The sequence below is a fragment of the Amia ocellicauda genome, chromosome 12, assembly GCF_036373705.1.
Source record: "Amia ocellicauda isolate fAmiCal2 chromosome 12, fAmiCal2.hap1, whole genome shotgun sequence".
Lineage (NCBI taxonomy): Eukaryota > Metazoa > Chordata > Actinopteri > Amiiformes > Amiidae > Amia > Amia ocellicauda.
In genome coordinates this window covers 15,378,655-15,393,318 of record NC_089861.1, presented here as the reverse complement: position 1 = coordinate 15,393,318, position 14,664 = coordinate 15,378,655, and the positions used below count along the sequence as shown (strand labels likewise).

The window sequence follows — 14,664 nt, the reverse complement described above, 5'->3', positions numbered from 1 at the left end:
CAGTTCCATTAAACTCTGATTCACAACTGGTGTGCTACAGAAGTAAACACATACAGGAGGAACTTTTGAAGTCTAACTTATTATTTAATAGTGTTTTTTTTTCCATTTTCATAAAATGTATTCAACCTTTTCTTTTACATTTTTTTAATCAAAGATTACAGAATAGAAGAAGCCTTATACATATCTACATTTGAGTGTGATGGGATGAAACTATTTGACCCTGTAGTATAACACTTTTTAAAATAGCAATTGGTAAAATAACCAAACTAACATATAAGACAAGAAGTCCACAGAAATAAGAGCTTTGTGTACATTTATTGGAATTCCCATATGAATAATATAGGTCTAATATGAAAATAATGATGATGATGATAATAATAATAGATTGAGCATAAAACAATTCTTGTACCAGTTATTTGTGTAATTGTAAATTAAAATCAGTAGTTTCTTGCTCCCTATATTCTTAAAGAAAGCTTAAATGTATTTCATATTTTAATAATTCCATCAAATGATTAGTGCACTGGCAATATTCCCTTCCTAATGTTCCAGTAATCACAAAGATCCAGTGAATTGGGGACATTTTTTTGAGATCTGTGCAGAAACCATAGCCGTTATTTGCACAGCTCTTGTGAGGAGTGGGTGAAAGGTGTCAGTTTGCTGTATTGATTGAGGCTGGAGTTATGGATCAGTTAATATAGCTCTTAGACATCTGTGCTAGTGGTAGGACAAGTCTCTTAGCAATGGCCAACAATATCTAATGTGTGGTGATGGATAACAGTGCAATAGATGCTTTCTCGTTTAGTGTGTGGCTTTAAAACTCACCTGTGTGTAGGTTATTTACAAATATGCTCATGCTTAAAAAGTTAACATTTTCAATTGTCAAAGTTGTATTTATTTATTATTACTTAATGTTGTTCATTACTGATCCCATATTCTTGTTCTTGTTCTTGGAATCTGTGGTCTGACCTAATTCCATAGTGCCCATACTTTAAAATGCCCCCAACCAGCCACTGCTGTAGCTGTAGGCAGATGACCCTAACCCAAAATCATTTTGCTGCAGCAGTAAATGTCAATGCCTTGGCTCAAACATGCCACCTCCAGGCTGTTGCTGTACTTCATGTAGAGACTCTTACTGAACTGGACTCTTACTGAACTTAAAAATAGAAATGCAGGAGTACTCAAGGTCCAGGCTTTGTGGACTAAAATACTTCTGGTTCCTACTTAATGTGACTAAATATTTTAGGTCACAATTTTCATCTTCCCTTTGTCTTTATCAGGACTTGATTTGTTTTTTCTTCTTTTGCCCTTTAATTATGATGGTGTGTGTATAACAAAAAATGATCAAAGAAGGAAGCAACTTACTGTGACAATAATTTACCCTTATTACATTGTGTTGAATACAAGGCACACATTTAAAAGCAATTCTAATTAAGGCCCTAAATGACTTAAGTTATAGTTGAAGGTATACACATCCTTCAGTTGAAACAAAGTTCTGGTGATTGATACATTTTAATACATATTTTTTATTGAAAATATTATTTTGAAATAAGTAGCCAAGTTTTCAGATTTTGATGAACATTGATCTGTCCAGAGTTCAGGTATTTTCTTGATTACTACTAGAATGTGACCACATCCACAGCATTGTGTGAAACAAGATCTGTGAGAAGTTTGCTTAGCTCCACAAATCATTTTAGATTTGATACCATGAAAGTTTGACAGTGCAATATCCATTTACAGAAATGCTACTGATGCTTCAGTGACCGATTTGCAGCACAAACATTTTTGACTTAATCTGGCCTTTTTAATTATTAATGGTTATGATGTGATACATATATTACCCGTGTAACTGTTGCTCTTTTTGAAAAGTTACGTCCTTTGCATTCCATCAAGCTTGTCTCTGTAGCGTCTATCTATTGCATTATATGGTTACTAACCAACTGGAGTTGTAGGCCTTAATAACTTGCGTTTGTAATGATTTTGTTATGAGGAGGAGAAGAGGATAACGTGTACGCTTACATTCAATAGAGTTATAAAAAGAGGTCATACTTTTTAAAATGTAGTTCTAAATATCTGTTATACATTTCTGTGTGGGCCAGCATAATAATTTTTGATATATTTTATATCTTACATTATTTGGCTTGATTTGAATGGATAGTAACACTTTATTTTGACTAAAGGTATATACGAAGCAGATCTGATTCCTTCCTTCTTTTTGGTATTTACTCAGAATGTTTAATTATATATTTTCACACCATTGGAATAACATACATTTATGAATCTTACTGATTAGCCGTCTGCTGTTGAATTAAAAACAATGAGAGTGTGCTAAGATAGGTTCCCCTTGCATTAAATCCATACAGTGGGCTCTTGGTTCACTTAAGAGCCAACAATTCAACATTTCTCCTAAGTTCAGATGACCTTTGGCATACACCCATTTTCGCAGTAATTGTATTCGACTGTAAACCAAATTGATTTAATAGGGCTGGGAACAAAGCTGAGCCAAAAACAGCAACTGTAGTTCTGACATTCAAAAAACAAATAAAGCTCTTGGAGTCTGACCTCAGGCACTGAGCAGAGTTTAAATGGGGTATTCCTTTACTTTTCACCAATGGATCACTGGCAGTCTTTCAGCACTATATATATATATATATATATATATATATATATATAGATGCTAAAGGCACATTCATGTGACAGCAGTGAATTATGCAGAATTGTAAACATTCCAAATATGCATTTACTGCTATATCCCAATTCAATCTATACAATTTGTTGCCACTTCAAGAGACAGCAAGTTAATTTACAGTTTATATATCACCAGTTGTGGAGAGCTCATTTTCTGAGTCTTAAATAGGAATTTATACAGTTAACAAAATAGATTTAACCTAGGTCCTTGTGTTAATTTTAATAATGTAAAAATGGTCATGCACCTCAAACTAACATCTAGAGTATTCCTATTTCAACAGCTCTGTGATCAGTTTGCTGATGCCATATATGCCTTCAGAAATCATATGGTGTATATTTATAACTTGAAAGATTGTTTTCAATATTATTGTTAACTTGACAGAACGTGAAACAGCAGGAACTATTGCAATATAGTTTTGTTTTGAGAGTGTTGATACCAAACAGAAGGGCAGCATGATTAACTGGCTGAGATAAGTCAGGTTTCAGCATTTGGGAGGTTGACATCAATGAAACATACAGCAATTTCTAGGATAATAAAAACTGCCTTGTAAAGCATAATTCAGCATTTTCTTATGAAGACATTTTCTGCTATAAACACATTCTGATACACGAACATGACACAAAAAAATTAAAAAAGGAAAAAAATAATTTGTTTAGTATTTTCGAAGGAATGTCAATATTTACCTTGATTGACCGTCACACTCCTTGATTTTCACATCTGTGCAATGCACTTACTCTAGCATTATTTGTTTTCACATATACTCATATTCATGCTATTCATCGTATTATTGTGTTGCATGAAGTTCGGCAAGGACATTTATTTACCCCATACAGCAAGAAGACCCTCTGTAAACATTGATTATTTGAAACTGCTCAATTAAATGCAGAATGACTTGAATGCAGAATGAAGTTGCCAGGCTGAAGTAATGGGATAGTTTCTGCTGCTCTTTTACAAAGTGTTGTGGCAGCTGAGTCAAGTTGCACATCTGTGGTCTTCACTGAAAGACAGTTCACAAGAGACGTTTAACAGCAGACAAATTGGATGTGTGTTTAGAAGGCTACACAAAAATTAGATCACTGCTCTTGATTATGTTTGAACTGCTATTAGTTCAGTATGCTCATAGGATTTAAAAGGAAATGTGCCTTTGAGAGCAGACAGCTTGTTTAGTGGGGTATACAGACAGAATCCTAAACAGATCATCAGTCTCTTTTATTGATTGAAGTGTGCGTGTTCAACTCCGAGAAACAGAGTTTTGTTAATGACACTGAAGAAGAGAGACATGGTAATTAATGTGTTTATCCTAGTTTTCTATATTGTGCTTGATTTTATTGTAGCAGCTTTGGATATGTGGAAGTGAGTGGAAATCTAGAGTTACAGACTGTAGCTATTCTAGCCTCCCTGCACTTTCTTTATTTAACATTTGCTTATCATCTATGAACTTTTACTCAAGTTACTGCACTCACTACCATGCAGCTGCACTGTGAGTTTCTGTTATTTCAGCAACATTTAGTAGTTGTCATTGTAGTGCATCATTGAAGCGACTGGTATTTAAAGTAGCTTTTGGAATGACTGAAATTAATTATATCCCTTGATAAAGCTTTAAAACAAGACAGGTCCTCAATTACTTTGAGAAAAAATAACATAAATATGACCTGGCTCTATTAGTCTTTTTGTTTAAGTATTCTTGGTCCCATTTACACCTCAGTCTCTGTAATGTCGAGAATATAGAACTCTCCTGGGTCCTTCACCATCTTTACCAGCCAGGACACAATAACCTTTTAATCCTAATATTACAATATGCCAGTAGCTCTCAAGGGACAGTAATGTTACATCCTGGTATATTTAGTTAAATGGTATATACTCTGCTGATACCAGCTTTATGTTGCCAAGGGAAATTATTTCTCAGGTAAAGATGTATGTATGCCAGATGGCAAACATGCTCTTGAATTGCTGGTGCATACAAATTAAATTTAACTTGTGGAAACATTAACTGCATGACTAAATAATATTAGTCTTGAGTGGGAAGTTAGCAAAGCATACCACAGTGAAATAAAAATGGTTGAATTTAAGTTTAGTTCGTCAGTAGCATTAAGGTGTAAAATTCTCTAAGCAAATAAGGAATTATGAAAAACATATATATATATATATATATATACAATAATTAATCAAAACATGATTATTTAAAATCAGAAAAAACTGGTGACTCGCAGCATCAGATTAGAATAACATTTTCCAGTTTACATTAAATCCTTGAGTGTGGGTGAGTGCATTTCTGTATGCTTGCAAATTGCTCAGCGGTACCTGGACTTGGCGTAGGCATGGCGGTCTGTTTCAGATTTGTTGACGGGGGGTGGACACTTGAAGTGTATTTGTGCACGTGCAGGACAGAACAGTGTTGTATCATGAACAATTGCATCAGGTTATTGCCATTTTTAGGTTAGAAACAATTACTAATAAGAAGTGAATAACTCTGAATTTTGTTTAATTTCTCTGATGATTCTAGACATTTCTGATAACCCAGTATTCGTTGTTTTGTCTTAACAGCAACTTTTGCAGCTATTCCCATGTAGGCCTACCCTTTGAATTAAGTTGCTTAACAAATTGTGAACTGTGTTGTTGCTGGCACAAAGGTTTGTTAATTAACACATGCCATGAGCAACACTGAGGATCTAGATAAACAATTACAGCTGCCAGACTGAGAATTGATAAAGTAAATGCATGTGAACATTCAAACATAATAACAACCTACAGGTTAATGAGTCTTGACATTGTGAAATGCTTTGATTCAAAATAATATAGAAGTGTTTGGTATAAGTATGCCTTCTGGAAATATTAAACAATTAGAATATCTAATTTAACAGTGGTACTGTAGGATCAGTGGTATTTAACATAGCTTGTGGTATATAACATAGTGAAAAATACCACTCTGGAATCAATTATATATAAGAGCTTTGTGTACATTTATTGGAATTCCCATATGAACAATGTCACGGTAAAGATGTGTCAAAATCAGACTGCTAAATATATTTTATTATTTGGTAGACAGTTTACAGATTATTTTTAAGAAAAAAAAAAGATGGGATTAAAAAAAAAAACAGATTGATTATTGTTTTTACTCCTGATATTTGGTTTAATAGAATTATTATAATTATCTATATGGAAACACTGTGACACAGAAAACACAGTTAGTATAGGAATTATTTTGTCCCAGTGGTTTTGATCACTATATGTGGTTGATTCTTATAGATTATTATAATGAACTGTATTACTTTAGTAATATAATATGTGGGACTCTCTCAAATGTTACCTGTACTGATTGCTGGGTTAGTGTCAGTGTGGCTTTGCCCGCCTCCTTTGCCTTCTAAGTTTCTGCTGCTACCTTCAGAAACTCACATTTGTCATATTTCTTGACAGTTACCTATTACAGTAACCATGTTCAAAGTGTTTGCAAACTGTGATCTGTGTAAAATTAATTAAATAGTCTCGGAGGAACTCCTTTAAAATAATACATTTGTCAGTGTTTTCTGCAGCACTGACACCATTCCGTCAGGTGATTTTTAAGAATGTTCTGATTTACAGCTTTATAATTATTGAAGGCTTCAAACGTAGTTTTATAGTTATTTATTCTCAGTTAGAACAGGAAAAAATAGTGCATATAACGTTTTGTAAAGTTTAAACTGCAATGGAGTACATGCCATGTATGTAATAGTGTTTGCCCCTTTAGAGGTGTGGAGAAGCATCATGATGTCTTCAGTTCGGCAATTGAGTGGCTTTTTCAGGGTCACTTGAAACTTGACTTACATTGATCTTTTGTAACCATTTCACATAGAATAGAGTTGGGCGATATTAAAAATTACATATCGCCGTTGATGGATGTTCAAACTTTGCGGTATCTAATATTATCAGCCAGCCACTGTGGGATTTAAGTGTTGCATCTATATGTTTTATATGACTATTATTTGTATCTTTCAATGATTTTACATATTTATATATTTGTATGTGTTGACAAAATCTGTGTTTCTTTCTTCAATAAAAAAAACTGTGCTTAATTAATACCCTAAAGCTGCAATAGATATATTTTTCAGAGTGATATTGGAAGGTGAACTGCTTAAAAAGAGCTTTATAACCTTCCTCTCCATCTTCTCCCTACTGCCAGTCCACATGGTCTTTGTGTTCTGATGCCCTCTTCCTGCTTTATTTGTAGAGCTATTTTTTGCTGCTCAATTCCTGTAGCATAGTAATACAGCTCTCTAGAAGTGACCTGTGAAGCAACCTAGAATAGCTGCATTGACCTAAATCCACATGGTAAAAAAGTATGATAAGAGAGGCTCAACTATAAAACGTGTATTGCAATTCCCAAAACCCACTTCTGAAGTGCTGGTGATAACTGGTCATAAAATGTATGCAAGGTTTATAGGGTTGTTTGCTTGCCCCCATGTACTGTGAATGCTTCTTTTTTTCTAAGTGCTTTTCTGCAACATCTATTTATTGTGCCTTATATTTGTTCTCTTAAGCCCCCGCTAATGCATTTGGATAATGAACTACAGTTATGAGTTCCCAGTTCTGTTAACTTCTGGGGCTCCAGCTTTAGCAAATTGTAATGAATGAATGAATTAATATATGTGATGCTACAATAATATATTGACTGAAATTAAGATGCTTAAAAGGACTAATGTCTAAATTCTATACCTTTGATTTGTTTGCAGCTCATCATTAAGAAATTCCTCTTCCGGTTCCTCTGCCCCTGCAAAGGTGTGTTTGGTCTGTGGGGATGAAGCATCTGGATGTCATTATGGTGTTGTTACTTGTGGCAGCTGTAAGGTTTTCTTCAAAAGAGCCGTAGAAGGTACAGTACCCCTTTTCTGCAAAACTTTACAACATAAAGGTTTTTATTGATAGGCTGAGATCAGTAAGAACCTCGAAAACATGCATTTGACCTCTTGACATCTACATTAAGCCCTTTAGCTCCTTAATACTTAATTCTTAATTCGCTATTAGTGTAACTGCTTTATGCTATTGTACATTATTGTTGGTTTTCAAACACTAAGTTGTTTATTGACTAAGAAAACCTATTTTTAAATTACACATAATGAAGGGTTAATTAAGTTAAAAGTTAAGTTATTTCTTTAGTGTTTTAGCTAAATAAAAAGAAGCTCAAAATCAAATACTGCCTTCTACTTTTGTGAAAAAAATACTATTGTGGTAATGTTTTCTAACTCATGTTGTAATTATGTAGTACACATATATACTCAGTATTTATTTTGATTTAGGTTAAAACATGTTTTACCGGCTTATTTTGGAATTTATACTCAGGGATAGATTTGTTGTGATTGTGTCACCATACTAGAGCCAGCCATAACAAAGCAGAACTGTTTACAGCGAAACAACAGGGCTTTAAATAAACAGGTTTTATAACAGAGCCCTGGACATACAGATTTTTTTTTTTTTTAATAGGGGTTTTTCATTTAAATTCTTTCAGTTCTTCCGAAACTCTAATCATCTAACATGGAATCCAAATTTTAATGTTTTGTAATGAAGTGGACAGTGTGGTGAATATGCTATTTTGGCAATGTTTTGTACTTAGTCACCATCCATGCCTTTAGTAATTAATGTATCTACAATATACCTCAGTGCTCCCCATTATACACTCACCTAAAGGATTATTAGGAACACCTGTTCAATTTCTTATTAATGCAATTATCTAACCAACCAATCACATGGCAGTTGCTTCAATGCATTTAGGGGTGTGGTCCTGGTCAAGACAATCTCCTGAACTCCAAACTGAATGTCTGAATGGGAAAGAAAGGTGATTTAAGCAATTTTGAGCGTGGCATGGTTGTTGGTGCCAGACGGGCCGGTCTGAGTATTTCACAATCTGCTCAGTTACTGGGATTTTCACGCACAACCATTTCTAGGGTTTACAAAGAATGGTGTGAAAAGGGAAAAACATCCAGTATGCGGCAGTCCTGTGGGCGAAAATGCCTTGTTGATGCTAGAGGTCAGAGGAGAATGGGCCGACTGATTCAAGCTGATAGAAGAGCAACTTTGACTGAAATAACCACTCGTTACAAACGAGGTATGCAGCAAAGCATTTGTGAAGCCACAACACGTACAACCTTGAGGCGGATGGGCTACAACAGCAGAAGACCCCACCGGGTACCACTCATCTCCACTACAAATAGGAAAAAGAGGCTACAATTTGCACAAGCTCACCAAAATTGGACAGTTGAAGACTGGAAAAATGTTGCCTGGTCTGATGAGTCTCGATTTCTGTTGAGACATTCAGATGGTAGAGTCAGAATTTGGCGTAAACAGAATGAGAACATGGATCCATCATGCCTTGTTACCACTGTGCAGGCTGGTGGTGGTGGTGTAATGGTGTGGGGGATGTTTTCTTGGCACACTTTAGGCCCCTTAGTGCCAATTGGGCATCGTTTAAATGCCACGGCCTACCTGAGCATTGTTTCTGACCATGTCCATCCCTTTATGACCACCATGTACCTATCCTCTGATGGCTACTTCCAGCAGGATAATGCACCATGTCACAAAGGTCGAATCATTTCAAATTGGTTTCTTGAACATGACAATGAGTTCACTGTACTAAACTGGCCCCCACAGTCACCAGATCTCAACCCAATAGAGCATCTTTGGGATGTGGTGGAACGGGAGCTTCGTGCCCTGGATGTGCATCCCACAAATCTCCATCAACTGCAAGATGCTATCCTATCAATATGGGCCAACATTTCTAAAGAATGCTTTCAGCGCCTTGTTGAATCAATGCCACGTAGAATTAAGGCAGTTCTGAAGGCGAAAGGGGGTCAAACACAGTATTAGTATGGTGTTCCTAATAATCCTTTAGGTGAGTGTATATATTTCTTGTCTCAATATACTGCCTCTGCTCAGACTTAAACACAATTTATTATTTACATTATTATATGGTCACATTAAGCTATTTTGCATTAGAATGCAACTCCAAGCTAAAAATACTTAATTTGGGAAACAGTCTAGATAATAATACATCATGCCAAGAAACTGAAAGGAAACCATCTTCTTAGGTAGCAGTTAAGCAGTGCTTTATAACACAAATGCTCTTGAATGAAGAGGTATCAGGTGATAAAATAGTATAGCAAAAAATGTAAACTACAACATGCAACGTGTAATTAATTTGGTTGCAGAGTGGACAGTCAAATTTTCATCAGTTACTTTATCCATTTATCCCAAGTTTTTAGTTGTTTGTTCTGTGAAATTTTAAAGCCAGCTTTGTTGTACAGAACCAGCATTTATCCCTTGAAGGGAAATGCTCAGTGTTTGCCATCCTAATTGCAGTGCTAATATGCCAAAACAGCATGAGAATTGTGCATGATCCTTTTTTTAAACACACAGCCCCAGGAGGAAGCATACAAGCGCACAGTTTAAGTATTGAGCCTTTCTTGTAATGTAACTCAATTCTGTTATGTCAATTAGGTTGGGTAGGGGCGGGGGGGGGTCTTAGACTCACAGATCCAAACATAAACACATAAGCATGTTCTTGCCTTATTTTCAGCCCTGTCTCCTAATTTAATTCTAAGTGCCCCCAAATAATCTTGTTTTCTGAAGCTTGTAATCAATTCATTGTAAAATGCTTTGTGATTTTACCTCAAGGGAAATTGTAAGTGCCCCTAATGAAATGCGACGGAACAAGCTGTTAGTTATGGCTTTAACTCTGCTTTTTTATATATAACATAAGAAATGCACAAATCTGAGGCAGTCGTGCAAAGGAAATTATAAATGAAAATATAAAAGATTTAAAAATTAGAAAATGAAGATTAACTTATTTATAGACAGCAATTATAAACATTTGAGATGGGATGAGAAAGTAAAATGAGATTAATTTAATTATGTTATGGCTGCACCTTTCTTTTATAAAGGAATGTATTTTCTTAGTTTGAGATTATTTTCCTTTTTACTTATATTAACTTTCATTCGTTTGACTAACATAACAATAACAGAGGTGTAGAGCTTGAACCTTGGTGCTGGAGGATCCTATTTGTATTCTGTAGGGTGTACAGTAGCAGTGGTTTGTGCAGTCGGCTTGGTTACCTTGGTTGACCTCAGTGCACCAGTGCGAGTTTTGCTTTTCAAGGAGATGAGTCAGCAGTGAAACACAGAAAGCACCAGAGGGGCATAAGGAAAACAGCTATTCCTCTCTCAGTGTGAAAATTTTATGAGAAGAATTAATATAGTACTTGCTTAATTGTCATTTGTGTTCTAATCTTTTTGGAATCCACCATTGTCTGTGAAGTAGGAAAGCATGCATTGTCTGAGAATCAGACTTAAAAAGTATGTCTATTCTATGCATTTTTAAATATGTTTGAGCTATAGTTAAACTAAGAAAATATGTAATTCACATAAGCAGTGTAAATGCAGACACCAGATACCAGCTTTTGAAGATTAAAAATATATATTTTGCCATAAAAAAGGATGTTATCTGAGATTAGTAAGAGTTATAGTAATTTATTCAGAAGATTCTGCCTTCTTGTTAATGACTACTTATTTTTTCTGGTTAAAAATATATTATTTAGATTTCCCATTTTCTGTTTGTGTTGTCTCTAGTTATATTTGCATATAGTTAATATTCATATCACACAATGCAGTACCCTAAATAGCCTTTTATGTCTAGTCTATATGAAGACAGTGTTGTCTTCATATAGACCTACTTCAAAAGTCTGTGTTCCTAACATTAGTTTTGCAGAAACAAGTGATTCTTGACATTGTAGTTTGGATGCAGATGTGGTTCACCAGTTTGACAAAAAAGTTCACCCTTTCATTCCTTTCAAATGAGGAATACATGTTTCATTGGAAATCATTTTTGCAAGTGACAGGTGATCCAGGGTTTCTGATAAAATCTTGTTGATTTAGTTGTAGCAAACACTTAAGTAAATATAAATAAAATAGTCAGTAAAATAACTAACAAATCAGTCAGTCTGTCTATCTATCTATAATAATAGTACTTAATCCTACTACAACACACATTTTAAATCCAGTACAATACTGTATATTGCCATATAATTGTACTATGTTGTCTATGATGCCCAAAACTATGAGATGGCTGGAACCAGCTTCCATGCCAACTATGCAGGTATATGGTAAATGGTTAATTTGCACGGTGCAAGTAAGAGCAATGCCACTAGTGGGGTATCCATGACAACCCAGTCTCAATGTTATGTACACAAAAATCCAAACTTTCAGTGTACAAGCCGAAAACATATCATACTGGTCCACAGAAAACAAGTGTAACATGTTAGAAGTAAATACTAAAGTATATAATCCAGCATTCGTATTATAAAATACCAAAATACATTTAATATGGATCCTGTTGCTTTAATGATTGTGGTGTGTGCTCCAGAACATTATGACATGCAGTCTGACTCACATTCACATCCAAGCTATAAAGATTATGCACCAGAATTCCACTTTCAAAAGTGTAAAAGAAAAATAGTTTGTTCAAGGAAATATAAATATTCATAAACAGATGCAAACCCAAAAGTTATGTATCATCAGTTCTGACCATGTTCAGAAGTGAAATGCTGCAAGTAAATATACATGTTATAATTATAATTATGATGATTTATTATAATAATAATAATAATAATAATAATAATAATAATAATAATAACAGTAATTATTATAGGCAAATGTGAAAACTGTTTCATCATCCAAGATACAGTTTGTTACTTCAATGAAAACTCTAAAAGGTCACATACACATAGACCTCAAGAGATAACACATTTTCCAGAAACGGTGGTTATTCTGTTAAAAATGTTTCAGAAGGGGCAATATTTAATATGTGTTTTAATTAATAGTTTTCATTTTGATGGGTGAATTTTTACTGTCACATTGATTTTGTCCTTATCAACACTAGCCAACACTGTTTGAATGAGAAATGCAAGACTTAATATCTGAACAGGTTATATGAATTATTCAAGAGTTTTAATAATTGACCATGTCACACCCAATCTTCCAACACCTTTAGCTCCCCTTTTGCTCTTTGTAAAATTAGACAAAATTCCTTCTTGTAATAAAGATAGATGGATTGAAAATTTATATTAATGTTAATGATGCATTTTATATATATATATATATATATATATATATATATATATATATATATATATATATATATATATATATATACACTCACCTAAAGGATTATTAGGAACACCATACTAATACTGTGTTTGACCCCCTTTCGCCTTCAGAACTGCCTTAATTCTACGTGGCATTGATTCAACAAGGCGCTGAAAGCATTCTTTAGAAATGTTGGCCCATATTGATAGGATAGCATCTTGCAGTTGATGGAGATTTGTGGGATGCACATCCAGGGCACGAAGCTCCCGTTCCACCACATCCCAAAGATGCTCTATTGGGTTGAGATCTGGTGACTGTGGGGGCCAGTTTAGTACAGTGAACTCATTGTCATGTTCAAGAAACCAATTTGAAATGATTCGACCTTTGTGACATGGTGCATTATCCTGCTGGAAGTAGCCATCAGAGGATAGGTACATGGTGGTCATAAAGGGATGGACATGGTCAGAAACAATGCTCAGGTAGGCCGTGGCATTTAAACGATGCCCAATTGGCACTAAGGGGCCTAAAGTGTGCCAAGAAAACATCCCCCACACCATTACACCACCACCACCAGCCTGCACAGTGGTAACAAGGCATGATGGATCCATGTTCTCATTCTGTTTACGCCAAATTCTGACTCTACCATCTGAATGTCTCAACAGAAATCGAGACTCATCAGACCAGGCAACATTTTTCCAGTCTTCAACTGTCCAATTTTGGTGAGCTTGTGCAAATTGTAGCCTCTTTTTCCTATTTGTAGTGGAGATGAGTGGTACCCGGTGGGGTCTTCTGCTGTTGTAGCCCATCCGCCTCAAGGTTGTACGTGTTGTGGCTTCACAAATGCTTTGCTGCATAGCTCGTTTGTAACGAGTGGTTATTTCAGTCAAAGTTGCTCTTCTATCAGCTTGAATCAGTCGGCCCATTCTCCTCTGACCTCTAGCATCAACAAGGCATTTTCGCCCACAGGACTGCCGCATACTGGATGTTTTTCCCTTTTCACACCATTCTTTGTAAACCCTAGAAATGGTTGTGCGTGAAAATCCCAGTAACTGAGCAGATTGTGAAATACTCAGACCGGCCCGTCTGGCACCAACAACCATGCCACGCTCAAAATTGCTTAAATCACCTTTCTTTCCCATTCAGACATTCAGTTTGGAGTTCAGGAGATTGTCTTGACCAGGACCACACCCCTAAATGCATTGAAGCAACTGCCATGTGATTGGTTGGTTAGATAATTGCATTAATAAGAAATTGAACAGGTGTTCCTAATAATCCTTTAGGTGAGTGTATATTGAAGCACACTATTATATTAAATTGCACAAAGTAACAACGATTTTGCAAGAAGAAAGACTTTTCAATGCCCTGCAATCTGAGAACAAGTATGCAGATGCTTAGCACACACCCACTTTCAAATGAATTCAATAGTTTCACACTAATATGCATAATACAGTGGAAGTGCAATACAATTCCCATTTTATTTGTTCCGCATGATTGTTGATGCGTCTGCTTAGAGTCATATTTTACGTGAATACATATTCTTCTTGAAAACACTCCTTAAAACCCTAAATGGAGGAGCTTAAGTTAAATTGCAAAATAACAGTGTAAACAGAATAAACAAACATACAGAAATCATGTATTATAAGGAACACAGCAGAGGGAAAAATATATGTGTATGTGCATGTTAACATACACAGGCACCACACAGGCACAAATGCAAACGTGTTAGTAGGAAACCACACAACAGCTGGTCAACAGCTAAGAGGATTAAGCACTTTAATGTGAAAAGTGGAAAAATGCCCTTGAATGGTCAAAATCCTCTGTTCACAAAATGTATTAGCTTTTTATTTGTATTTATTTTTACGTTGTTCTGT

The 14,664-nt window shown here is 35.2% G+C and overlaps 1 protein-coding gene across 1 annotated transcript in view; it reads left to right on the top strand.

Moving 5' to 3' along the window:
• The window catches only part of nr3c2 (nuclear receptor subfamily 3, group C, member 2), a 160,106-nt gene that overhangs the window by 85,258 nt on the left and 60,184 nt on the right, over window positions 1-14,664 (top strand). Inside the window, exon 3 of the mRNA XM_066718452.1 lies at window positions 7,393-7,532. Within this exon, the coding sequence (XP_066574549.1) occupies window positions 7,393-7,532 (140 nt within the window). The remainder of the gene's footprint in view (window positions 1-7,392; window positions 7,533-14,664) is intronic.